This window comes from Genypterus blacodes, unplaced genomic scaffold, assembly GCF_046128005.1.
Source record: "Genypterus blacodes isolate CSIRO-AG114 ecotype Tasmania unplaced genomic scaffold, CSIRO-AGI_Gbla_v1 ptg000401l_1, whole genome shotgun sequence".
NCBI lineage: Eukaryota > Metazoa > Chordata > Actinopteri > Ophidiiformes > Ophidiidae > Genypterus > Genypterus blacodes.
Window position 1 is genome coordinate 296,544 of NW_027467176.1, and position 26,265 is coordinate 322,808.

At 48.0% G+C, this 26,265-nt stretch overlaps 2 protein-coding genes across 3 annotated transcripts; both read left to right on the plus strand.

The window, feature by feature from the left end:
- The first annotated feature begins 294 nt into the window (after positions 1 to 294).
- LOC142989334 (C-Jun-amino-terminal kinase-interacting protein 4-like) lies at positions 295 to 17,493 on the plus strand. 2 transcript variants are annotated; one of them, XM_076138809.1, is made up of 30 exons: positions 295 to 940; positions 2,680 to 2,800; positions 3,568 to 3,638; positions 3,760 to 3,848; positions 4,038 to 4,188; positions 7,141 to 7,264; positions 7,450 to 7,543; positions 7,639 to 7,760; positions 8,147 to 8,158; positions 9,117 to 9,174; positions 9,270 to 9,422; positions 9,498 to 9,549; positions 9,657 to 9,790; positions 9,893 to 9,949; positions 10,681 to 10,845; positions 10,985 to 11,114; positions 11,246 to 11,335; positions 11,431 to 11,547; positions 11,671 to 11,863; positions 11,982 to 12,188; positions 12,363 to 12,582; positions 12,683 to 12,799; positions 12,975 to 13,055; positions 13,159 to 13,226; positions 13,364 to 13,512; positions 13,634 to 13,805; positions 13,937 to 14,050; positions 14,321 to 14,497; positions 14,678 to 14,815; positions 15,251 to 17,493. In XM_076138809.1, the coding sequence occupies exons 1-30, from the start codon at positions 641 to 643 to the stop codon at positions 15,367 to 15,369; spliced, it is 3,795 nt and encodes a 1,264-aa protein (XP_075994924.1). In that variant the 5' UTR covers positions 295 to 640; the 3' UTR covers positions 15,370 to 17,493. The 2 variants fall into 2 exon arrangements, with proteins under 2 accessions (XP_075994924.1, XP_075994925.1); XM_076138810.1 differs by lacking the exon at positions 8,147 to 8,158.
- A 338-nt stretch (positions 17,494 to 17,831) lies between these two features.
- On the plus strand, positions 17,832 to 25,858 carry LOC142989335 (rho GDP-dissociation inhibitor 1-like). Its single transcript, XM_076138811.1, has 6 exons — positions 17,832 to 17,934; positions 23,665 to 23,860; positions 23,937 to 24,020; positions 24,116 to 24,192; positions 24,283 to 24,346; positions 24,500 to 25,858. Exons 2-6 carry the CDS (start codon positions 23,671 to 23,673, stop codon positions 24,697 to 24,699), a joined length of 615 nt encoding a protein of 204 aa, XP_075994926.1. The 5' UTR covers positions 17,832 to 17,934; positions 23,665 to 23,670; the 3' UTR covers positions 24,700 to 25,858.
- Positions 25,859 to 26,265: the final 407 nt, after the last annotated feature.

Genomic DNA, 26,265 nt, shown 5'->3' on the forward strand with positions numbered 1-26,265 from the left:
CTCTTTTGATTTGAGGACAATTATGTTAAAACATAGGTATAAAGAACACCAATTGTGGATCAGACTAAATGCGGTGAAAGGGCTACAAAACCCTCTCAAATCAAGAGTGAACACACGTACTGATTAGACAAAGCCCAAAGCTGCAAATGAAGCACATAATCTCAGGTGTTTACAAGCGAGAGTTGAAATTGATGTGTTTTACGATTTGTTCCATGTATAACACATAAATTAAACGGACTTCTTTAGTGTAATCAATTAAGATTCCGTTCCAACTGATAGAATACGGAGTAAGTCTGTTATTTGATACATACATTACATTTGTTTATCACCACCCTGAGATTCGTTTTGGCAAAAGGTAATGAAAGCGCGATATCGAGTGTTCATTGTGTGGGTATATAGAAAGGAAAGCGTCGGAGGGGGACGTGAACGCAGCATGAGACGGAAAAAACAGAGGAAATCCACGTAGCCTAGCTTGGTTTGCATCTGATGAATGTAATAGTCCAAACGTGTGATGTCCTCAATGTGTGGGGTTATTTAAACAAACGCTGCGTCCGATTCCGAGGATAACGGGGTACATTCTGGCGGGGTAACTCGGAATAATTCATATCGGTACGGTTGCTGAAAGGGAGCGGGGCTGAAAATGGAGCTGGAAGACGGAGTTGTGTACCAGGACGACCCGGGGACATCAGCGATGATGTCGGAGCGGGTATCGGGCCTGGCCAACTCCATCTACCGCGAGTTCGAGAGGCTTATCGGCAAGTACGACGAGGACGTGGTGAAGGAGCTGATGCCGCTGGTGGTGGCCGTGCTGGAGAACCTGGACTCGGTGTTCGCGGAGAACCAGGAGCACGAAGTGGAGCTGGAGCTTCTGAAGGAGGACAACGAGCAGCTCATCACCCAGTATGAGCGGGAGAAAGCGCTGAGGAAACACGCCGAGGAGGTGAGTTTACAGCCGAGGGGTTTGGGGGGACACCGTCGACCAGGGCCGCCTCAGGTGTCTCCCTCTCAGCCAGCATCCCCTTACACGTGGCCGGGTAGCATCCCGTCCTTCCTCCCATCATGTTCTTTAGGGATGTAAACACACCAGACTGAGCCGCCCTCTCTTTACCCCGTTACGTTAAAGTCAAATTTCCAGCTCTCAACTTAGAGCCTGAAGCAGACATCACATCACAACAGTGTAGCCTATCCACCTGTGTGTCAAATCTTTTCCTAACCGTGCCCTTGCCTATTGCATCACAGAGCGAAATCATGACACAAGAAGGCAGCAGGTGAAGTGACTCAGCATCTTGAACCATCACTGGAATGACTAGGACAGGGGGGGACAGAGACGGTGGACCGAAACAGATAGTAGGACATGAGCACCGTGGGGGTGTTGTCATGTCTCCTGACAGACACAAACATTGGAAAACGTCCCATTGTAGCTCCACTCTTATTCCTTGTTTCACCACAATAATAGGTCACAACATAGACTATTAGCTATATCACAATACATCACATGGAAATCAGATACTGTATGAATCTGAAGCAGGGATCTGATGAACATGTGGACCATCTTCAGCCATAAACAGACAAAAGTTCTGTACAGCTGTTGAAAATACCCAAGAAGATGCAGGAATAAATCACATTTAAGTTTATCTATGTGAACATCTGGCTGTAGCAGGGTTAGTTGGTTTCCTCAGGACCAAAACACAACTTGGAAGCGAACATATTGATACATACTAATACGTAAATGAGGTAGATGTACTCTCAGATGATTGGACGTATTTGACAATTGAAAGTCCTTTCGTCATACGTGTGGTTTAGGCGTGTTGATCTGCTGTCTCCTGGCTGTGAGCCTTGGTGTGAACCAGATGTGACTCGGACCATCTGTCTCAGTTTCTATTGATTGTCCTCAGGTCAGGGCAGTAAAATAGACTAGAGTGTGTGTGTAGACACATCCATACAAACGCCTTCAGTGTGTCAAAGTGTGTGATGCGGAGACAAATGCACACATCATGTACACTCTGAACATGCTTGTGGACACGCTGGTTCTCTGGGAAAAGACTGTGTGTACACAACTGAAGAGAAGAGAGCAGGAATACTCGGAGCCTGATTGTAGACTGGTGAAGAGAGGAATTACTTCCAGGTCGCATGTTCCTTTGTCACTTTCCAAACAGAGGGAACTCCCACCCCCAAGTCACATTGATTCTCTCTTGTTTACGTCTTTCTTGGTGTCATAACTCTTCGGTCTAAGTCCTGTAGCAGCAAATATAAAGTCAAGGGTGGCCAGATCAGGGCCTTTACCGGCTCAGCTGGACAGGATGTGGACGCTGACTCAGAAGGAAGCGGGGAGGAGCTAGAATTTCCGGGTGAACAGAATGCGCCAAGATCCTGTCCCTCCTCTCCCAGATTAGACACACTTTTACATTTTCTTCACTCCATAATCACGATGCACGTTGTGGGACATTAAGTTGTTATGGTGGCAACTGTGATACGCTTCAATACTGCCTATGTGTTCTGAGCAGACAACAGAAATCAATGTGTTATGATAAGTAACCCATCCTAATAGCACCTTTAAGCTTTATGAGGTGTGTGTGTGTGTGTGTGTGTGTGTGTGTGTGTGTGTGTGTGTGTGTGTGTGTGTATCCTTAGGCTTAACCCTTTCTTTTGTTTCCCTTCTGTCTCTGTGTCCCTGAGCAGAAGTTTATGGAGTTTGAAGACACTCACGAACAGGAGAAGAAGGACCTGCAGACACGCGTGGACAGAATGGAGTCTCACTCCCGCCAACTGGAACTCAAGATCAAGAACTATGCAGATCAGAGTAAGCGCGCGTAAAAACCTCTAAATGAGTGGTTTCTTATCTCACTGTCACGCCCGCAACAACAACGGCCCGCACAGACTTATTACACTTTGAGTTCTTTATGATGTCTAAAGCTCACCCATTCTTCTCCACATCCTTTCTCACTTGATGTCTTTCTCATAACTCGCCACGCCTCCATTCTCTCCACACAGGAACATAAGCCAACGCATGACACGCTTACACACACGCGCACACACACACACACACACACACGCACACGCACACACACACACACTCGCCCTCTCTTTGCTTGGGTAACGGTAATGGGATTATAGGATTTCTGTTATTCCCATCCTCATAATGCCGCAGTGCATTACCAGCCCTCTTACTGGTGGATTAAGGAATGGAGGCAAAGCTCATACTCTCTCCCATTGCTAAACGGTGGATACAGAGAACGGCCGGCTGCCCTCTTGGCTGCAAAGCCGTGCCGACGATGAATGCCTGGTTGTCCGCTTCACCACCACGGCTTCTGTCTTCCATCAGAAATCCTTCTCTGTCTTTCTCGCAGCTCTTCACTCTGACCATGTGCCGCTACCTGTGACACGTTAATGGTTCATTATGTTGCACTTGCTGCACCCGGGCTGATTGACCCGATCTTCCCTATACAGGACAGAGTCCACAGCAACTGTGGTGTAAATGAGAGAATCAGCTGATTGGGAATGAATGAGACGTTAGGTTTACTTTAGTCTTTAACTGTTCTGCCTGTTTATAGCTGTAATTTCTTTCAGTCGGCAGGTTGGAGGAGCGAGAGTTGGAGCTCAAGAAGGAATTCAACTCCCTTCATCAGAGACACACGGAGGTAAGCGAGGGATGGCGGGAGGAAGGAGGTGTGTCGTTGTTGCGGAGACAAAAGAACACAAACACCACTAATCACCGCTTTCCCCTGGATCTGTGTGTGTGTTTGTTGTGGCCTCTTGCAGATGATCCATAATTACATGGAGCATGTAGAAAGGATCAAGCTGCAGCAGATGAGTGAGGCTGCAGAGTCTCACGCGGTGGGTAGGGTCAGGTAAGATCTGACAGGAAGCACACCGAGGCAGAAGACGCAACAAAATAAGAGCATATAGAAGTAGAGAATTAATTTATTCCCCCTAATTTGTGATGTCACCTATAATTAAGAGTCATTTTGTTTTGACATGTACGAAGAGTACACACTTGCAGATGGGATGCAATTGAATTCATTTTCCATCCTCTCCAGGAGAGAGCGCCCCCTGTCGCTTGGGATCTTCCCATCACCGGGCGGGGCCTCGCTGCTCCACCCAGACCCTCAGGCCAGGGCGGAGACTCCGAGCGCAGAGGCTTGGAGGTTCGCCGACCCAGCACAGCCGCGTTCCAACACCAGCCTCAAGGTAGGAGTGTGAGGGTGGCGCCTCCACGTGGACTTCATCACAGTTAATGCCAAAACAATTAACACTTAAATTCAGCAAATATGTGCCAGTATCAGACAACACACCCCAGCTGTTAAACCTCTCCAAGGTTTCACGCCCTCTTCAACTCTCTCTTCAAAGTTATTTTAACGTTCCCTTACGGTACTTGTCCGCTATCGGTGGCGTGCTGGGATTTAGCCTCAGATGGAGTTAAGCACCCGATTTTGGCTGCATTCCCTGACAACAACCTGACTCGCTACCGGCCTCACACCTTCCACTGGTTGAGCCTCGATCAGATGGACTCAGGCCTCCAAGCCTGTCGCGTCATGTTCCGTTGAATGTGAATGTTGAATTCTGGGACTTTTCCTTCTTTTTTTTCCCAGTATTGAGGTGAAATAGGTCTCAAATTGCTTTCATAGTCTAAAAAAATGTAACGTGTTGAAACCTGCAGGAACCCTGTGATCTGAATGCTCTGTGAATGCTTTCGGGTCTTCAGTCAGACTGGGAAGATCGAGACGGTAGAGATAGAGAGCCTTTGATAAGGGTCGGGCGTGCTTAAGCGTGTTTCATTAGGCGTCTGACAAGGCCGTCTCTGTTTTCAGACATCCCCTCTTTAACCATTGAGGGATATGCACACTTGTCTGTTCCCCTGGTGAAGCAGTCAGGGGGAGAACATTAAAGAGGCTCTCATGAATATTCCATCTGCAATTTTGTGTTATAAATGATCTCGACTTCCTGGTTCCGCTGTCGTCAGTGCTCAAACCTAACTCCTATAAAGATTATTGTGACTATCATGAGCTGTTTTTCTCTAAGGTGGGATTTATTTACTGTGGTCCGTTCCCTGAAAAGGATTCTGGGTTGTGTGGTTCCGTTTTTTTTCATCCCCCTGCTGCGTTTTCCTTAATACTGGGACGTCAGTGTTGTGGTGCAGTGTATGATGGGAGTGACGCCGCCGTTTGGCTGTCAGCCGACCGTCTCACGTGATGTGATGTTATGCAGTCGGCCCTACAGGATGGTTATTGTTGAGCCTTTTCAACACGCACGGCTTTGATAGGCACACATGCTTTTACGGTTAAACCAGCAGGGATGTGGCGTCTGTTTATGGGAGTGTGTAGTGTTGCGTAGTGGTGCTCGGTTGATAACACGCACACGTATGTCCTCGTGTCAGCCGTGATCCCAGCTCCATTCGGAGAGAAGAGTCACATCAGCAAAACTCTCTGAAGCCTGGGATGATGTCACACTTCTGTTCCCCCGAAATCGCTGCAGGTTCTTTCATATACAGAGATTTGATCAACACACACTTTACCCTGTTTGTGTCTTCCTGTTGTTGTCTTACTAAGCAATACAACTCTCTCTCTCTCTCTCTCGCTCTCTCTGTCTCTCTCTCTGTCTCGCTCTCTCTCTCTCTCTCTCTCGTTTCTTGCATTTCTCCATCTACTGTCTGTAAAGAGTGATAGAAAAATTACACACACACATTTATGAAACGACTTAAGTCTGCAACGTGCGACAAATCGTGCCATGCTCCGCCCCCCATTCCATCCCGTTTTGTCAAAATTGGTTCGTAGCCCACTCCATGGGATTAACAGACATGCCTGGTTGATGCACTGCTTCTGCACATATAAGCCTCATTCTGACTCTCCCCCTCCCCCTCCCCCGCCCCCCCCATTCCCCCCAAGCAGTTGGACTTGGACGACCCCCCAGCAAAGAGAAGGGAGGGTAGAAGTGCTCAGGAGTGCTCTTCTTGGGGGAATTCCCTGGCAGACGACTGCAAGGTAGTTGGTTGTCTGCAGCTGGCCGTTGCGTAACCTCAGTGTGTTTGTGTGTTTGGGCTTCGGGGCGCCTCCCGTCCCCAATCCCCCGCCCCCTCCGCTTCATCATCGCCCTCATCATCGTCATCCTCATTCAACCTTGTAGTCCACCCCTTCGCATCGTGCTCCACGTGCAACCACGGCCCGTGCCTAAAGCTGCGTTTGCCGTCTTTCGATTTGCCGATCCGTCAGCGTTGTGAAAGCCGTGGTTGCGTGTGGCGTGCAGTGTTTTGTTTCATTTCAGTTAGAATGCATGGTCGTTGTGCCGCATATGTGTGTGTGTGAGCTTCAAATCCACAGTAGCGCAGGAGTTTGGATCACTCACGCCTAGAGCACATTAATGTTAGATAGAGTTCAACTGGGTGTAGATTTCTGATTTCATTCTGTTCCACACTTCTTTCTGAATAGTTGTGTAGTGTTTTCCGTGTTGTGTTGTGTTGTGTTTTGTTGTGTTGCGTTCTGCCAGGGATAGAATGTCACGTCCCGTTGTGACCGTGGTAGCAGTGTGACTTCTCCCGCTGTGTGTGTGTGTGTGTGTGTGTGTGTGTGTGTGTGTGTGTGTGTGTGTGTGTGTGTGTGTGTGTGTGTGTGTGTGTGTGTGTGTGTGTGTGTGTGTGTGTGTGTGTGTGTGTGTGTGTGTGTGTGTGTGTGTGTGTGTGTGTGTGTGTGTGTGTGTGTGTCTGTTTTCATTGATAGTATTTCTCTTACTTACATGTTCTGTTTCCATGACGTCCAATTTCCTAAAACAATTCCTCACAGCCCGGTGGGTGAAATGTGTGTGTGTGTGTGTGTGTGTGTGTACCAGGGACACAGGATTCCCACTCTGAAAATTCCTTTTGAGTAATAATATAATAAGAACGGATTGATTATCAGCTCAGATCAATGTTGTGCTGTGGCTGCAGGCTGAGGGAAGTTGGACTGTATGTGTGGCTCTGTGTGTGCTGTGCTTCTTCATGCCACCCTGTCTGATCTTCTTTGTCCCTCGTCTTCTGCACTGTGGCGTCTTGTTTCTGTACGTTCTTCCTGTTTGGCTCTGGTTCCCTCTTGGTCAGTGTCAGCTTGAAAACCTTGACATTGACCAGCCATCTGTAAACGTGGCGGTAAACACACACTTTGTCCACTCCAGGACGAGCTGTCGGACTTCAGCGGCTCCAAGTCGGCCACGCCGGCCTCGGACACGGAGAGGGAAGATGGGACCAGTAAGAGCGCGGAGGTGCAGGCGGCACCGGGAACCAGATCCATATCAGTGGGTGAGACAACAAGCACAACCACCTGACCAGGAGTTCCATCTTGTGGCATTGACGCGTCAGCTGGCTTCAGTTCAAAAACATTCGGTCAAGTCGTCAATCGACAGAAGATTCATCGATTCAAAGACTAAGTGGAGCACCAAATTGCCGCAACATTGCTCGTCTCATTTATTGTGCGTCTTGTGCAGGTTTGCCGGAAAATGAGGACAGCTCGGACGTGCAGGACATCATCGAGTCCACCCCCGAGTTGGACATGGATCTCATAGGGTACAAGGGATCCAGGTGGGTGGAGCAGTCACGCCAGCCATGGGCGTAGATCTCCCAGGCGGCCATGCGTCAGGAGGTCATCTCTCCACTTTGCTTTCTTTCTCTTCCAGCACCCCGACCAAAGGCATCGAGAATCTGGCGTTCGACCGCAACACCGAATCCCTGTTTGAAGAGCTGTCGTCCGCCGGCACCGGGCTCATCGGGGACGTGGACGAAGGAGCCGACCTCCTGGGTGAGAAACGCGGCGCCAACACAGTGGACAGTCTGCATATGAAGTGGCCGTGTTAGTTAAAACGTGTGGATGTAGCAGACATCTCCACATCACGCCTGTATTTACATAACTTGGCACACATGTATACACATCTAATACCTATGCCTCAAAGAATCTGCCTGCCTCACGATGACGGGACACATGAGAACCATCTGTAAATCCTGATGCTGACTGTTTATTCTCTTATCGTCTCTGTGATCAGTCGTGTATCTGCACTGCTACAACTACTACTGTTATTGGTCCAGCTGTTCTAAACGGCGTCCGCCATCTTCCCGTGTTAACATCACCTCTCTTTCTCCCCCCCCCCCCCTCGCGTCTCATCCTCTGGCTTTGCCCATAATCCCCAGTGGAGTACTCTGGTGTGTATGATCTCAAACCTTTCCTTCGATTTGCTTTCTTCTCCCCTCCTCCCCTCTTCTTTCTGCCATACCCTCCCATCCCCACAGCTCATAGATCCCCTGCGATCCCATGTTATGTTTGATAAGTCATAAGTAGTGTCAGGGATGCAAGTTTACGGCGTTCCGGCTTCCTTCGTCTGACCACGGCGCCTCAAACACCGGGGCAGATTTTGGTGCATGAGTAATGGAATTCAGTGCTTCCTTTGGATTGCATAGCTTCAAAAGATGCAACAAAGCCATTATGTTGGCCTAACTGGGCTTTTTTTTGTCTTTAACATTGTTGTACTGTAACCTTAGAGATCCAGCAGCTTTTCCCTCATTGCTCGTAGAGTCGACAGCTACTGATTGAGCTCTTCCATCTGTCTCACATCTCCGCCTCTCTCTCTCTCTCTTTCTCTCCCTCTCTCTCGCCCTTTCCGCCCGACTTGGATTGCATGGTTTTCTCAGACCTTAGTTTGATTGGTAAGACTTCACCTCTCTCTCTCTCTCCTTCTCCATCCCTCTCTCTTGTGTCCTGTGGGTCCGTTGTGCGTGTGTGTGTGTGTGTGTGTTTGTTTGTGTGCTCGTGAACCATCACAAATACCTCACTAGGGGAATGTTTCTCGAACTACCTCTGAGCAAACTACAAGGACAAATTTAGCGTTTTATTTGTGACTATTTTGCCCCACGGGTATAAAATATCCGTGGATTAAGTTTGTTTTCATTCGTAATTCTGAATTCCAGGGTGAAACAGTTTGAGAACCAGCCCACTAGGAGGTATTTCACACCCTGATCTGTGCCTTGTTGTGTATTGACACTTTGGGTTTAATCTGTAGAGGTGCATCTCAATATGTAGTGCTTATGTTGATCTGTTTCCTGCATGTGGTCCAGTTGTTTTATCTGTAATTTAATCCCCAGTATGTCATCCATTCCTCTTCAGGTATGGGCCGGGAAGTAGAAAACCTCATCCAAGAGAACGCACAGCTGCTAGAGACAAAGTAAAGCCCAATATTTGTCCTTCATTTATTATTATGCTGTGTAAAGCCCAGGTTTGCTCAGCGGCAGTCCCGGTTTCTCTGTTTCTTCTCCACAGGAACGCCCTAAATGTGGTGAACAAAGACTTGATATTGAAGGTGGACGAGTTGACCTGTGAGAAGGAGATGCTGCAGGGCGAGATGGAGGCTGTGGAGCAGGCCAAGACCAAGCTGGAGGACAAGAGCAGAGAGCTGGAGGAGGAGTTCAGAAAGTAAGGAGAAATGGATGTCAGCGCCGAGGCTCACTTGCTGTTTTGTTGCAATCTTTAATAAATGGTCTTCCCCAGATTGCGACAGGAGATGGAGGAAGCGAGGCAGAAGTCTAAAGACGAAGAAGATGTGAGTCCTTAACTAAACACTCCCTCCTTCTCGTCTGACACGCCGGGTCTGGTTGTAGCTCTTTGCGCTCATGCCTCTCTGCTTGCTTGTTGTTTGTTCTACCGCAGCAGAGCGACGTCCCTACGGCTCAGAGGAAACGCTTCACCCGAGTGGAGATGGCCCGAGTTCTGATGGAGAGGAACCAGTACAAAGAGAGGCTCATGGAGCTCCAGGAAGCTGTGCGGTGGACAGAGATGATCAGGTGAGGAGACGGAAACAGACCCAATGTAAAAATCCTTCTTTTCTATTCAGCAATGTCATGTTGACTGGTTATTGTGGCACTGTTGTGATTTTCTCCTCTCAGAGCCTCGAGGGAGAATCCCACTCTGGCCGAAAAGAAGAAATCCAGCATCTGGCAGTTGTGAGTCCTCTTCCCGTTTCCTTCTCTTATTGGCTCACTTGTACACTTGGGCTTCTTGGTATTGACACGCTCTTGACTTCAGTGCAAACATTCAAGTTAAGATTGAATTTCTTTCTCTCACCGTGTCCTGGGATGTGCGTTTGAATTGGCAGCATTAGGTAACGATGGTTTAGTGAACCCTGTCCCCAGCCGTACCCCCCTCTCGCTCTCTCTCTCTCTCTCTCTCTCTCTGCACTCACACACAACTGATCCTCCAATACAAATGGATACAGATTAGACGTGTTGTTTCCTTTCCGTGCGTCAGTTTTTGTCATCATAAACCAGTCAGTTGTGCCTCTGCTTGCGTCGGCGGGCTTTCCTGCCTCCTGCCTCCTGCCTCCTGCCTCCTGCCTCCTGCCTCCTGCCTCCTGCCTGCTGTGTGCCTTCCTTGTTTTCCCACTCAGGATCAGTCGGCTTTTTCATTATGAGGACATTTTCGTGTATTTTTCCTTGTTTTATTGCCAGGTAACCTCTTTATAGTGTGATGTCTGTAATTAGTGCTGGGAAATTAGAGTTTTCCAAGATTCCCAGCATGCTTGATGTCACTGTGGTAAATGTTGTTGGTGTTTCTCGGTTGCCCGGTCGGTTGGTGACCTCCCCCCCCCCCCCCCCGTCTTCCTTGCTCCTCTCCTTGCACTCTCATTGGCGTTGTCGTCGTCTCCTGTGGCTTCCCGAACGCGCGCCCGCTGCAGCTTCAGCAGGCTCTTTAGCTCCTCCTCCAGTGGGCCGGCCATCAAGAAGGCGGAGCCGCAGTCCAACGTAAAGTACAACAACCCGGGCAGCCTGGTGAAGAGGAGCAGCACCTTCTCGCAGTTCCCCACGGAGAAGTCCAAGACCTTTGACTTCCTCAACGAAGAGTGAGTGGTGCAAACAAACTATACTGGCAGAAAGAAAGCTCATGATATAAAGCTATAGATATTATGAAGTGTTTCTGCCCGCTGGTCTGTATTAAGGTTGGTAACTGACTATATTTCTCTTTCCTTTGTCGTCCCATAGGAAAGACCAGTGCAGCTCGCCGTCGCGTAAAGAGCAGAAGAGAGCCCAGTACAGACAAGTCAAGGCCCACATGCAGAAGGAGGACGGGCGAGTCACAGCACACGGCTGGAGTCTGCCCAGCAAATATAAGGTAGGAAACCAAGAGGATTGAAGAGGAAGAGGAATGTTAATAGTCTTCTGTGCGCTCATCTTTTCAGCTGAAGCTTTTGGAATATGGTTGGAGATCTGTACTTGAATCCTGTGCTGGTTGTATCCTGACAGGTGGCCAATGGTGGACAGGTGGAGAACAAAATGAACCTGCCTGTTCCTGTGTATTTGAGACCTTTGGATCAAAAAGATGCTTCTATGAAGGTACATTAGTGAACCTCAGGACTAAGCTGTAGTTCATGGTACAATTTTTAACTCTGATCGTTGTCAATAATGTGTTTTTCCTCCCTGGTGCCCAGCTGTGGTGTGGTGCAGGGGTTAACCTGTCTGGGGGGACGGCATTAAACCCATCAGAGGTCACCAAGCAGCGGAAAGGTTCCCAGAGCAGCCTGGACCAGCTGGACCAGGACAGTAAGGTAAGAGGAAGTGGGCAAACAAGCATTCATGCTTGTCGGGGTTTTTTTAATACCATTTAGGAGGCATAGTTCTTTCAACATTTCCTCCCTCACAGAAGCAAAATATTCTTTCCTCTCCTCCAGGATCAGGACAGAGGGGAGCATGAGAAGGAGCGGGAGCTGATCCTCCAGGACGTGATGTCCTGTAGGGTCTGGGTTTGCACCAGCACACACTCCTCCACCAAGGTGATGGTGCTGGATGCCAGCCAGCCCTCAGACCTGCTGGATAGCTTCTACGCCTGCAACACTCACGTCCTCTGCATCTCCAGTGTGCCTGGTACGTTGACTTGTGTGTGTGTAAGGTGGTGGAGTGATGGTTGAAGGTTGATGGATCAAGTACATATATTTAGAATTGCCGGTTTATTGTGGCTGCACGGTTGTGATATTTGTTTCAGGTGTGTTGGAGAGTGATTTCCCTGCAGGCGAGGAGGTTCCTCAAGACCTGGAGGCCAGTCAGGGTGACGTAGTGTCACTGGCAGGCAGTGTGGCCAGCGTGGGCTCCACGGGCAGTGACGGCGCCATGGCGACAGAAGGGGCCACCGCCATCCCTCAGACGGCGAACACAGACCAAGCAGCTGAGCCCGGCGCCAGCTTCGGCTCAGGTACTTGGTGCTGGAGAGATGCTGTGACAGATTAGTTCGGTGTCAATATGTCTCACTCCATCTTCACCTCAGGAATGAAATACAGCAACCAGCGAATTAAAAAGATTATTCATTTCTCAATTTTGCTCAAATTCTTCTGTAATCTATGATCATCATTTGCCTTCCGCCCCACAGCGCCCACTGTTGAGCTGTCCAGAGAGACGAGTCCAGCAGAAGATGGAGTCCCCACTGCAGAGGAGGCCACAGAGGCCACAGAAGCCAACGCTGGCGTGGGTGAAGAGGAAGACGAGGGCCAGGGATTAGATCAAAACCAGCCAGGGATCTACACAGAGCATGTGTTCACAGACCCACTGGGGGTGGGACCCACTGACTCGCCTGCTTCAGACACACACAGGTGAGGGATGATGGGATACTTTAGTCTATCAGCTGTTATGGTGGTGTCTATGTTGTACGAGAGTCCATGTTGAGCGGTGCCTCTGTCCCCGTGCGATCAGGGGGTCCTGCCAGGACGGCGTGGCTTTCTTTGCCGAGGACACAGACCCTTCTGACGGAGAACTCCTCAGGCCGAGCAGCGCCCTGCCCACCATGTGGTTGGGAGCCCAGAATGGATGGTGAGGATGGAGGCAGATATTAGAGAGTGCTGCCATCGCTGCACAGATATAAGTTACAAGCTACAGGATGCTTTTTGTGATAGTTAGTATGAAACGTTTATGAAAGTCTCTCTCTCCCTCTCTCTCTCTCTCTCTCTCTCTCTCTCCCTCTCTCTCTCTCCACTCCACCCCATAGCCTCTATGTCCACTCCTCTGTGGCTCGGTGGAGAAAGTGTCTACACGCCATCAAGCTGAAAGACTCCATCCTCGGCATAGTGTGAGTGATATCTCTGCTGCGTAGTATTTCAGAGACACACACACACACACACACATCACATTTTCACAACAAAAATAAAGCATGACATCATCACTTGTTGCAGGCATGTGAAAGGGAGAGTGATGGTCGCGTTGGCAGATGGGACATTAGCAATATTCCACAGGGGCATCGGTAAGTCAAGACACACACACACACACACACACACACACACACACACACACTGAGATACACATAGATCCGTTCTCTTTGAATAATCAGGTGTGCAATATGAGCCTTAAACTTGTCGTTTCCCGTGGTCTCTCATACAGACGGCCAGTGGGATCTGACCAATTACCACCTGTTGGACCTCGGCCGGCCTCACCACTCCATTCGCTGCATGACGGTGGTTCACGACAAAGTGTGGTGCGGCTACAGGAACAAGATCTACGTCATCCAGCCCAAAGCCATGAGAATAGAGGTACGGTTGTCCGTCCAGTCTTTTGTTATGTCTCTGCTGCTGCGTCTTATACTCCTCTATATACGGGGACATATGTCTGTCATCTTGTGACGCGATTGCGCTCTGACTGACGCGGTTGCAGAAGTCCTTCGACGCTCATCCTCGTAAGGAGAGCCAGGTGCGGCAGCTGGCCTGGGTGGGCGACGGCATCTGGGTGTCCATCCGACTGGATTCCACTCTGAGGCTGTTCCACGCGCACACCTACCAGCACCTGCAGGATGTGGACATCGAGCCTTACGTCAGCAAGATGCTGGGTACGCTTACTCACTACCCATCACCTCTCAAACCCATCCAGATCGTTTCTTAGACCTTTTTATTGACCGTGGTGTGTGTGTATAGCCTGTGTATACCTGATGTACCGTCTTTACGCATCCTGTTCCTGCAGGTACGGGTAAACTGGGCTTCTCCTTTGTGAGGATCACGGCTCTCGTGGTGTCCTGCAGCCGACTGTGGGTGGGGACGGGAAACGGCGTCATCATCTCCATCCCGCTGTCTGAAGGTATCGCCACCGGCACAGCCATCAGCAATCCACTCAGTTGCCCCCAGAGTCACACTCGCCACACTACGAGCCAGGTTTTATCCAATGTCTTTGGCTGGTGACTCTTTCTCACACACACACACAGACACACACATATGTCCCTCTGTGTTTCAGTGAGGATTCAGATATTTTGAGAGTTTGTAATCTGTTCTGAAATCACCATCCAGTCTGTTTTGAAGTCTGTATTTTCCTGCTTTCTTCTCTTCTTTTACACATTTCTTGATTCCGCAGCCAACAAGACAACGGGGTTAGTGCCAAATCACCCCGGCAGCGCAGTGCGGGTGTACAGTGACGATACTGCCGACTGTGCCATGCCAGGCAGCTTTGTGCCGTACTGCTCCATGGCCCACGCCCAGCTGTGTTTCCATGGACACAGAGATGCTGTCAAGTTTTTTGTGACTGTGCCAGGTAAGGGACCGGAGCAAAACACACTGTGGAGTCTTAGTGGCCAAAGTGATGAAAAACAAATAAGTCAGAGAAGAACAAGTCAAGCTCACACACACCCTTTCAACTTCTGAGTCTGAAATTCAGTGAGTGTCAGTTCTTCTTTAAAATCTCGCTTCCTGATGTTATGATTTGTGGTCACAGGTCAGGCGATGCCTCCACCAGGTAGTGCAGATTCTGGTTCTGATGATCCTGCGTCTGAGTCTTCTGACACAGCCGCCTCGGAGCCCAAAACACACTTGGTCATGAGTGGGGGCGAAGGCTATATTGACTTCAGAATGGGTGAGCCGGGCACACTTCTGTGTGTGTGTGTGTGTGTGTGTGTGTGTGTGTGTGTGTGTGTGTGTGTGTGTGTGTGTGTGTGTGTGTGTGTGTGTGTGTGTGTGTGTGTGTGTGTGTGTGTGTGTGTGTGTGTGTGTGTGTGTGTGTGTGTGTGTGTGTGTGTGTGTGTGTGTGTGTGTGTGTGTCACATACTCTTACTAAAACTATACAAAAGACCTCAATCTAAATCTATTTTTCTATCTCCCTCATCTCTTTCTCCCTCCACGTTTGATTCTGATAAGACATTCATTGAATTTGTCGTGAAATTCCACAGGAGCCAAGCGTCTTCACACGCGCACACCTGGCTTCACTCACAGTGTTTTCTAAGCGTCAGGGAAATGAAAGAAGCCGCATAAGTGTACGCCACGTGTTTAACCCGTCCGTCTTCCTCCTCAGGTGATGAAGGCAGCGAGCTGGAGGGTTTATCTGAGCCGGCCACCAGCCAGCAGTCTGCACCCACTAAGGCCGAGCAGAGTCACCTCATCGTCTGGCAGGTCACGACGTCACTCTTTTAAGAGCATCACGGACTGGACAACCCTCGCATGCCCTTCGCCATCATTTTTAATTACATACTATGGATTGTTCTTTTTTGGCTGACTAGGTAATTACTTTGTAAGAACAATTATTTTTAGTCCATGTTTTATACATTTTATTCCTTATTCTTGTTTTGGCACAAGTTTACTCGAACTTAAAGAATACGTCCGACAAAGTGTTCTCATCTGCTGGGTTGCATATCAGAAGCACAGGTGCAATATCAGAACAGGACCAAGTTAACGTAGGAGTAAAGGAACGGATGAGCGTTTTCTCACAAAGGTTAATAAGGACTTTGATGTAACGGATAGCAGGCAAGGACAAACATTCTCCAAAAGGTTCCATTTATTAAAATAGGTTAGAGTTAGAAGAGAGAGGGGAGAATTCAGTCAACTGTATATACACTAATTTGACATTGTCTGAATGTGTCAGTTGTATGTATTCCACCTCTTCTTTCCTCTGTTGAGCATTTTTATGATCTGGACTTCAGGAGTGTCAAATGTGTTACCTGCTGCTATCTTAACGAGTTTTGGGATCAAAATTAATCATAGGATGTCAAAGGGTTAGGTGTTTTCCTCTGCACCTGTAATAAATGAAAACTATAAATGACTTAGTTACTTAGTTATTATGCTGCCGGAAGCAAAGCAGCGATAATGTCACACAGGAAGTTATTTTACTAAGCTGCATTAGGAATTCTCCCTCAGCCAGAGAATGATTTAGTTTGATTTAGTTTGATTTAAAGAATTAAGTTTGCTAACATTGTGATCTTTGTGTGTGGGTGTGTTGAGAATAGAAGAACCAGCTTACTGTAGGTTAATGTTTGCCTGCATGGGGAAGTCCCGTACCTCCGTCCATAGTCTGCCTGCTCTGCCACTGTAAACCCAAACGCTCTCGTTGTGCCATCAGTATGGGGTTTCCCTTATGCCACAGCTCATAGGCACTTTAAACCGTGTAGACGTTAGTTAGAAGAACACCTGTGGTAATGCACACACTACAATAACAACGTGTGCTAAATGTATGAAGGGAACGTTTATGTATTTGTTGTCAAGGACGACCCCAGTGACCAAAGGATGAAGCAGGAAGCAACTGACTTAAATTTACATTCTTCTTTTACAGTTTTCAAGTCTTGGTTGACTCTAATAGTTTGAAGGATGTTCTGTATGTATACATGTGTGTGTGGCACCGTGTATTGGACATGCACACAGCACTAGAGAGGCTCTCTCCCGATCGCTTCATCATTTTTGAAGGACTTCAAGGCAATTATTTATTGTTTCCGTCCTTTTTTCTGTTTGATTTTTGAGCATTGTGTGTATGTTGTAATTGTCTGTGAGACACTTTTATTAGTAATAAGTATTTTTATGTCTATAACATGATAGCAAGATACCAATATGAAGCAGTTGTTTTGATTTGTTTTATATCTAAATGTTGGGCCGAGTTTGACCCCGAGTCCATTTCTTTTCCATTTCAGCAGTAACTTTATATCATATTTTCACCATTCCAGTATTTATTTCCTTTGCTATGGAGCCTATCTTGGTTCAGAATGTAACTTTCTACATGAGCATCATCGGAGGCTATTACACATTTAAAAAATAGTCCAGTGAGTTTACATGATTGTTAATAATGGTTAGATAAAATGAATTAAACATGTTGGAAATGTTTTGCAAACCATTAGATCAAAAGTATCTGAACAATAATTTTGGTGTTTTTTGACACACACATTCATGTACTAAGCTATGCATGTTTTTTGTAAGAGAACACCGCAACATTACCTGCTATGTCCCTCTTTATTGCCACCGTTTTGGGTGGATTGGATGTCTGTGTGTGTGTGTGTGTGTGTGTGTGTGCTTGCGTGCGTGCACAGTACAGAACATGTGATAGGAGTATACAATTAAGACACATTTGTCATTGTGTGTTTGATTTGCAAGTGTGTGTGTGTGTGTGTGTGTTCACTAGTTGTGTACCTGTAAAAGCCCAGAGAATGGTCTCATTGTATCAGGCGTCTCTGGAGCACCAGACTTCAAACCTATTTCACCTCCTTGTCAGTTGTTTGCAACAACAGCATCATAGCCTTATTTTTAACAATCTATTAAACTCGATTTCATGGAGAATCTTCTGTGATCCTGTGTCTTTGCTTGTATTGAACACATCAATGGATCCACTGCATAATACTTCAACCGCAACAGTATTTAGGTTTCAAGGTATTCTAAATATTTGAGGTAACGCATTTTCAATAAAAGCCAAATACAATAACAATAAAGGATGTGCACTAATGTCCTAGTCGGAAGTTGGGAATATTTGTAAAATGTGTGTGTGTGGTGTGTGTGTGTTTGTTTGTTTGTGTGTGTGTGTGTGTGTGTGAGACAAAAATCGATGTCCATATATGTGTAGCAACAAGTTAAGACACGACATGCTTTTATTTTGAAAGCACTGCGGCGGAAGTTGCTCTGCTCTACACTTCCGGACACATTTTTTTCCCGGACACTTCATTTCGCTCCACACACTTCTCTGTCGGCGCCATTCAGAGAGTCTCAAGCTACAACCGTATAAAGGTAAGAGTTGACCAAAACACATCACAAAGTCTTTTTGCGACGCTTTTACGCAATTTTGCCTGTTCGCCGAAGCTTTTTCGACGTCTCGGCTCGTGGAATTGAGCGAGTTTAAGGACACATTTAGCTAAGGTATGTCTTCAACGTGCACGATATGTGCCAGGACAAGTTGGAACCCATAGTCAACTTCCTGCAGCGAGCATAACTAATTCAGACAATTACTTTAAACCATCTAAAAAATAAGTTTTAAAGCAGAATTTAGCGATTGAGACGATTTGTTTTTTCAGTGTGTCGAGTGTGTGTATCGCTGTCAGGTGGCGTCACATCAGCGTAGCCACGTCCTTGTCTCTGTATTCTTTTACGAGGAAAAACGTGAAAGAATGAAGTGAATGGACTTAAAAAGTGCATTAGAAGTGAATCATTCGGATTCTAGAACAATCTGAGCGCGCACAGTAATGTCCCCTGCTGGTATTTGAGTCAACTTTTCTGCTACTTCCTGGATCTTTTCCCCCTCAGATGTCACACCTTTCTTCACCAGGCTCACTTTTGGCCTTTCCACTGCTTTCATGGCCCCTGAAGTACAGACAGATCAAGTGCAAAGTCACTTTATGTGCTCACGTAGTAGATTTGAGATTTGTGGCTGATGAGTGATTTTTTTTTTAATAGAGTTCATTAAACTTTGTGTCAATCCTCCCTTCCTGTGTGTGTGTGTGTGTGTGTGAGGAAATGGCCTGAAGGACGTCTTGTTCCCTCATATAAAAATACAGAACTGAAGAATTCCACAGTTCAGACGGTTAAATCTTCCTCTCTTCCTCTGATTTGATTTGTTTCATCGCCGTCTTCACGTTTATTAAAGGAAGTAAAGATGGCAGCGCTACCGGATGTCTTTTTCAGCGCTTTCTGCCCGCTTTGCTTTGAGGTGATCGAGCTTGAATTAGGGCCACGGTAGCGGAGGAGGAAGGGGAAGTGAGAGGCAGGCTTAAAAAGCAGCTGGAAGTGGGAAGGTCAAGGGTCATGTACTGGACTAGTGTGCACTTGTTCAAATCCAAAGAAGGATTTAGCAGAGACGGAGCTATTTTGTATCTTTTGTGTCGGAGTTGAGGCTCAGATAAATAAACTTCCGGTTGGTAATGAAGTCCGAGGCGCCGGATGGATGAGAAGCAGCGTTTACATCTTCCTCATTTCCAGCTGTGTGTGTGTGTGTGTGTGTGTGTGTGTGTGTGTGTGTGTGTGTGGAGAGTCTTCCTCCTGTGCTAGTGGCCGCACACAGACAAGTCCTCAACTGTCGCTCCTATGTCAAAGTGGTGCTCAAGTGTCCTTCGTTTCTGTTTTCACTCAGCCTAGAACTAGGTTGTAGACCCGTATCTGCAAGTAGTGATTAGCCGCTCTGTAATGCCCCCCTCTACATTGAGCAGAGTAGAGCAGAGCAGCAGCCTCGGGGGGGGGGGAGCAGCTCTCACACAGACGCCGTCCTGTGAGATTGATGTGCCACATTTACATCCTGCTGTATTTACAGAGACCACAAAGGGTTAAGATCGGCCCGTTTTCTTGTGTTTTCTTCACTTATTTTGTTCCTGAGGCTCCTGACCTTTCAGGCGTCCCCCATTCACTCCCAGCTTCCTGTGGCTGCATGGAGGGAACCAACGCTCTGCTGCTATTTTTAAAGCCAGCCTCTTATTTGTTCTGCTCTTTCCTGGGATAGAAATGAGTTTTGTTTCCTCTTCTTGTCTCTCTCTCTCCCTCTCTCCCTCTCGCTCCCTCCCCCCTTCTGTTGAAATTGAAGTTTCACCAAATTGCATCAACTCCTCTCGGGGTCTACGGTGAGGACACTTCCTCAAACCGTCTCTCTGTGGCGGCGCTCTGTGATCGGCCGTCTGGCTGACCGCTCCTCTGCCCCGCGTCGCTGCTGCTCGCTTTAAAACGCGTCTAACACTGCATGGGGTGGCATCAGACGCTCAGGTAGACGGCGGCGGCAGCTTTCAGGTTGACCTTGTATGGTTTGGCGCACAAGCGGATATGAGTCATCAAGCTCTCTGCAGAAGAAGAAGGAAGTCTTCAGTTAGTTCCTGAGAGAGAGAGAGAAAGAGAGAGAGAGAGAGAAAAGCCGTGCAGCCGCTCTTCTGTATGTCGTCAAGCGCAGCATTATTCAAATGTGTTCACGTAGCGGTGAGTTTTGAACGTTGTGTACACCGTACAGTTTAAAGGAAGGGAAAGTAAGAAGGTGCAGGAGCGTTTAGAGCTTCACGCAAATATGACCTGAGGGGTGTGATTACAGGTACAGAAGAAGAAGAAGAAGAAGGTTGCCATAGCTCTGCAGATTCAGACACGTATGAACCTGAGACATAAGCTGTAGATCTATAAGCTGTAGATCTATAAGCTGTAGATCTATAAGCTTACATCAGAGTCTAACCTGTGGTGTAAAGGTCTGTGGCTGTGCTGCTGCAGGAGAGAACAGAGCCCAGAGGATCAAAGCCTCCAGAGATCTGTCACATCTGCAGGAGCGTGGGGCTTTGCAAAGGTCGCAGTGGGCAACGCTGACCTCTCACCTCTGGGTGGAGTTCAATCTGACCGAGGAATGGGGCAGCAAGCAGCCGTCTGCCTCGTACAATCCAACACATCATAGTTTCCCTTAGTGACTCATGGATCGGTGGCTCCTTCCCGTAGACCAGGAGCCTACAGGCTGATTGGTTGACTCATGGAGTTACAGCCTGGTTTTATAGGCCTCCATTGTTTTCTCTCACCAGGTTGAGTCAGTGCTGAAGGAACCAGGACAGATCTATTGTGTTCCCTCCTCGTGACTCCTCAGCCGGGCTGTAAACACAGACGGCACGACGTCGCCTGTGTTTGGGTTCATTCGCCATTTCACAACACATCCAAAGTGCTCTGATGTAGTTGCTCCTCCCACTTTCTGCTCCTCCTTTAAGTAGCGTTGTCTCTGAATAGATCTGGATCTGGATCTGCAGCTTTGTGGAGACGCTGTTGTCTTGTACGTGTGGAGAATCAGGGCTCAGACCTTCACACACTTTGACCTTTGCTGTCCCCAGACGCCTCATTAGTCATAATCCCACTTTCCATAATCCTGCGGCTCTGGTGGGCGCCGCCTGTTGCCGAGGAACGGGTCTAATCTCAAGTCTCGGTTGGCGGTGATGAGGTGAGGCAGATGTTTTCGTCAACAACATCCCGGCGAGCCCGTGACCTCGGCGTGTGTGCGTGTGTGTGTGTGTGCGTGTGTGTGTGTGTGTGTGTGTGTGTGTGTGTGTGTGTGTGTGTGTGTGTGTGTGTGTGTGTGTGTGTGTGTGTGTGTGTGTGTGTGTGTGTGTGTGTGTGTGTGTGTGTGTGTGTGTGTGTGTGTGTGTGTGTGTGTGTGTGTGTGTGTGTGTGTGTGTGTGTGTGTGTACTCAGCCAGCCAAAGAATGTGTGTTATTATGAAGGCAGCTAAGTTAATATTGTTAAGACTTAATCCATTTAACGCCGTAGCCATTTACCTCGTCAGCTGTTTCCTCGCTCAGGTTAAAATGCCGTTGCCTAGTGACGCTGCACGTAAACAACTGCGCTCTTTATCTGGAAACGCTCCGTCAAACTCGCCAACCTTCATGCTGGAGTCCTGGACGAGTGTGTGTTCGCCCCTGAGCCCTCAGAAGCTCTCTAACGTCTGACTTATGTCACAGCGCCGCTCCCTACGCTGACAGCTCGGTATGCTTCAGGCCCCCCGGTGCATTATGGGACCTACCTGTGTGTGTCGGTATGTAAGGAATGGCACGGCGGCGGCCGGTGCTGTGTTGTTGTTGTCGCTCCACAAAGCAACAACATTCACACTGTGCTGCAACACGCCATGAGCAGAGGAGGAATTTGTGCTTTAATGGGAACGCCGAGGCCTCGTGTGGGAATTCTGAGGCGGTCGCCGCTCTCTGTCTCTCTGTGCCTGTTTGTCTCGTAGCCCACTGCATCACACAACAGAGGCAGCAGAGGGGCAAACCAGTTTCTGTACATGCCATCATAACGTGAAATGAGGAAATGAATCTCTCACACACACCGCACCCTTACTAGCGCGCGTGTGTGTGTGTGTGTGTGTGTGTGTGTGTGTGTGTGTGTGTGTGTGTGTGTGTGTGTGTGTGTGTGTGTGTGTGTGTGTGTGTGTGTGTGTGTGTGTGTGTGTGTGTGTGTGTGTGTCTCCACTTGATGAGTTGCATTGGTGGCTCTGTGCTACTCTCCTGTGATTGTAGACGGTCTGGTGTGTGATGTCATCTCACCCAGGCCCCCTGTGGAGCTCAGACTCGATTCTAGACTTCCTGTCGTATTGTTGGCTGCTTTACTTCCTGCTCACAGATTGGATGGCGTCGCTGCCACACGAGCGTCGCTCCAGCAACTGTCAGCTCTTTGATGAAGTAAATAAAGGCTCCTTTTATTTTATTTTTTTCGTTTCCAAAATCCTCATTGGTTGACTGACGGCTCAGGTCGGCCCCTGAGCAAGGCACCGAACCCTCAATTGCTCCCCCCTCTGCGAAGGGTTGTAATGTAATGTAATGTAATGTCGGTGTGCGGTTCAATCCGCACTAATTCAGGAAGTGTGTAGTAGCTTCCCCTCCCCCTCCCCTCCACCCTCGCTGCTTCCACCCAATCAGGAGGATGAGTAATGTTATTGAGCTGCTGGCTGCGTATCGTCGGCCTCCTCTCTGCCTTAATCAGTCCTGACTGTAATGGAGAGCTGCTGAGTGAAAACGACCACATGAGCGCTGCTGCAGCCTCATTATCTGCTCTGTATGACGGCAGGAGAGGCTTCCTCCCGTCTTCCTCCCGTCTTCCTCCCGTCTTCCTCCCCTCTGTTGCCGCCGCCACCTTGGAGAAATCGGCTCAGTAGCCCAGAAGGCTGCGGGCCGGAGTGTCGTGTGTCTCCGGGCTGTTGGCTCTCTCTCTCTGTGTGTGTGTGTGTGTGTGTGTGTGTGTGTGTGTGTGTGTGTGTGTGTGTGTGTGTGTGTGTGTGTGTGTGTGTGTGTGTGTGTGTGTGTGTGTGTGTGTGTGTGTGTGTGTGTGTGTGTGTGTGTGTGTGTGTGTGTGTGTGTGTGTGTGTGTGTGTGTGTGTGTGTGTGTGTGTGTGTGTGTGTGTGTGTGTGTGTGTGTGTGTACCTGAGTCATGAAAGGCAGAACAATGAAACAATGCAGCGAGAGTAAAGCTACAGTTAGTGATGCTCATCCTTCACTTTCACTGCAAACTGTTATAAATCAAACCGCTCATCCTTAAAATCATCAGTCATCATTACATCATCATTACATCTGAAACCTTCCACTACAGAGCTGAACTCCCTAAATCACACTGTACACATGGCAAATGGAAGGTGAGAGGTTTGTGGAGGCAAACTCGTCCCTGAAGCCAAAGCCCCGGGTCAAAGTTCATAGAGGTCATGAGGGAAGTCTGTACTGATCAACCAGCAGCTGTACACATGTGGGTCAGATTTCATTCAAGCCTGGCTAAGAGTGAGAGGGGAAGCTTCTCTGGACTCATTACGACCTCTCTCTCTCTCTCTCTCTCTCTCTCTCTCTCTCTCTCTCTCTCTCTCTCTCTCTCTCTCTCTCTCTCTCGCTCTCTCTCTCTCGCTCTCTCTCTCTCTCTCTCTCTCTCTCTCTCTCTCTCTCTCTCTCTCTCTCTCTCTCTCTCTCTCTCTCTCTCTCTCTCTCTCTCTCTCTCTCTCTCTCTCTCTCTCTCTCTCTCTCTCTCTCTCTCTCTCTCGTGTTTAGTAAACCATGGCCGAGCAGGAGCCCACAACCGAGCAGCTGGCCGCGATCGCGGCAGCCAACGAGGAGGACGGCGTCAAAGTCGACTACAAAGCTCCCGCCCAGAAGAGCCTACAGGAGATCCAGAGCATGGACTGCGAGGACGAGAGCCTGCGCAAGTACAAGGAGGCGCTACTGGGCAAGGTCACCACGTGTGCAGGTTGGTCGCCGCCGAACGGAATCGCGTACAAGCGCTGAACGCCATCAAAAACGCTGTCCCCTTTTCTCTGCTGTAGATCCAGACGTCCCCAACATCCAGGTGACAAAGATGACGCTTTTATGTGACACAGCAAAGAAGCCTCTAGTTCTTGATCTGACAGGTGAGTGGAGCCGAGCTGTTCGTCACCCTGGTGGCCAAAGTCAAATTGGGTCACTCTGGCTTTTTGTCTGACTTTACGACCCTTCACCACACCAGGAGACTTGGAGGGCTTCAAGAAGAATCCGTTCCTACTGAAGGAAGCGGTGGGATACAAGATAAAGATCAGCTTCAAGGTGAGACGGCCCGATCTCGTGTCACCGTGCGTCTTGTCTGAAATGATTGAAGTGCCGTGAGCAGGAAGTGACCCGTGTTGCATCTTGCAGGTCAACAAGGAGATCGTCTCGGGCCTGAAGTACGTTCAGGCGTCCTATAGAAAAGGAATCAAGGGTAAGAATGCTTCCATCAACACATAAACAGTAAAGCTCCACGTGGTGCAGGAAGGAGTTGTTTACTTAGTTTGGCTCGTCGTCGGTGAATAAGTCGACTCGATGTTTCTCCAATACTTAGCAGAATTCTTACACATTTGTGAATCTCTTGCAGTTGACTACACGGAGTACATGGTGGGCAGCTACGGGCCCAGAGACGAAGAGTACGAGTTCCTCACTACCCTGGAGGAGGCACCCAAAGGGATTCTAGCCCGCGGCACCTACAACATCAAGTCCAAGTTTACAGACGACGACAAGCACGACCATCTCTCCTGGGAGTGGAACCTCGCCATCAAGAAGGAATGGGACGACTGATCCTCCTCCTCCTCCTCTTCCTCGCCGCCGCCTTGTCCCACAGTCTCCCTCAGCTTCGTCCCTCTTCCTTCCCATCATTCCATCGCTTCCGGATTGGACCCGCGTCTTGATTGTGTAACGATGAGTGTTAAAGGTTCCGCTCTCTCCGTCCGTCACCATTTTCTCTCTTACAGTTGACCTTTTTTTTTTTCTTTCTTTTAAAATTTCAATCATTTCATCATTCCATTTTGTTCTCCCTTTCAGTTGCAGCCCAGTTTCTGTGTGTTAAACTCTGTAGTATGGAGAAAGCAGCCAATATGCACAATCGAGATTTTCTGTGATTAGGGTTCGTTTGCACATTTAGAAAAAGTAAAAAAAAAAAAAAAAAAAAGTTTGCTGCTCTTGGGAAGGGGACGTTCTCTGCTCTCTGCTCCTCTCTTTCTTCCACCCATCCTCCTCTATTGTATTCCTCTTTTTGAGAGTTTTCTATGATTACCGCCATCTGCCTTGGAAAGCATTGTACGGATTTTGCCGCACCATATGATCGTCGGTTCTGGATGAGGGTCTTTGAATCAGTCCACCCTTTAAACCCCTCCAGCAGATCTGTGTGACTTATTTGAAACCTGGAAGTCCTCTGAAAAAGTAGAGTAAATAGAAGTATACTTATTACCTCCGTCTCCTTCTTCTCCTTTGCTCTTTATTTGATTCCCCAGACTTTATGAGCCTGCTTCAACCATGCTGGATGCTCGTGTACTCGGTATCAGGACGATGAATTTAGAGCTTTTCCTTCAGATGACTTGATACTTGATACTTGAAAGTGTAACTTGTAGAAGATCAGCTCCCTTTCCCAACACTTTATTCCTTTATGAACTTGTTTATTTAGCAGTGATCTGTTTAGGTCGTTCATTGCCATCAATTATATTTGATAGAGATATCATTGTTGTAGATTCGTTTAAAGAAAACAAAGAAGTGTGTGTGATTGATCTTTGATCCAGTGCTTAGACATACATTCTGCCATAGAAACCGAATTAGCTTTTGATACACTCCAGTGTGTGTGTGTGTGATGTGGAAGTGGGACTCTGCTTCCACGAGTTCACTCAGTTTGACGCGACGTGTGCTGTCTGTGCTAGCTGCAGTTTACTGTTGTCTTCTGTCCACATTAAAGTGTTCACACAGGGTCTGCATGTGTCCTGTTGATACGTTTGTCTCCACGATTTCTACTCAAATAGAAGCTAAACAGTTTCTTTACACTAAAAATAACCTTAATATATTAATGAATTATTATAAATGTAAATAAAAACCTTAAAAATAATATACCCCCCCCATAAACGCAGTTCTCTAACCGTAGCCTTTACTCTCGCTCAAAAGTAATGTAGTGTCGAAAGCAACGAGACAAGCAAGCAAAGCAATTTTGGACTCCGCTGCTGTTTGTTATCTTTCGTGTTTGTTTGTGTTTTTTGTCTGGGTGAAGAAGGAAACGTTTCCAGGTGAGGAGTCAACTTCCTGGTCAGTTCTGACTAATCACAAAACTGTTTACAGGCGCGTGGCGTTTGTTTACAAATCTTCAGCTGTGAACACAAAAACGAT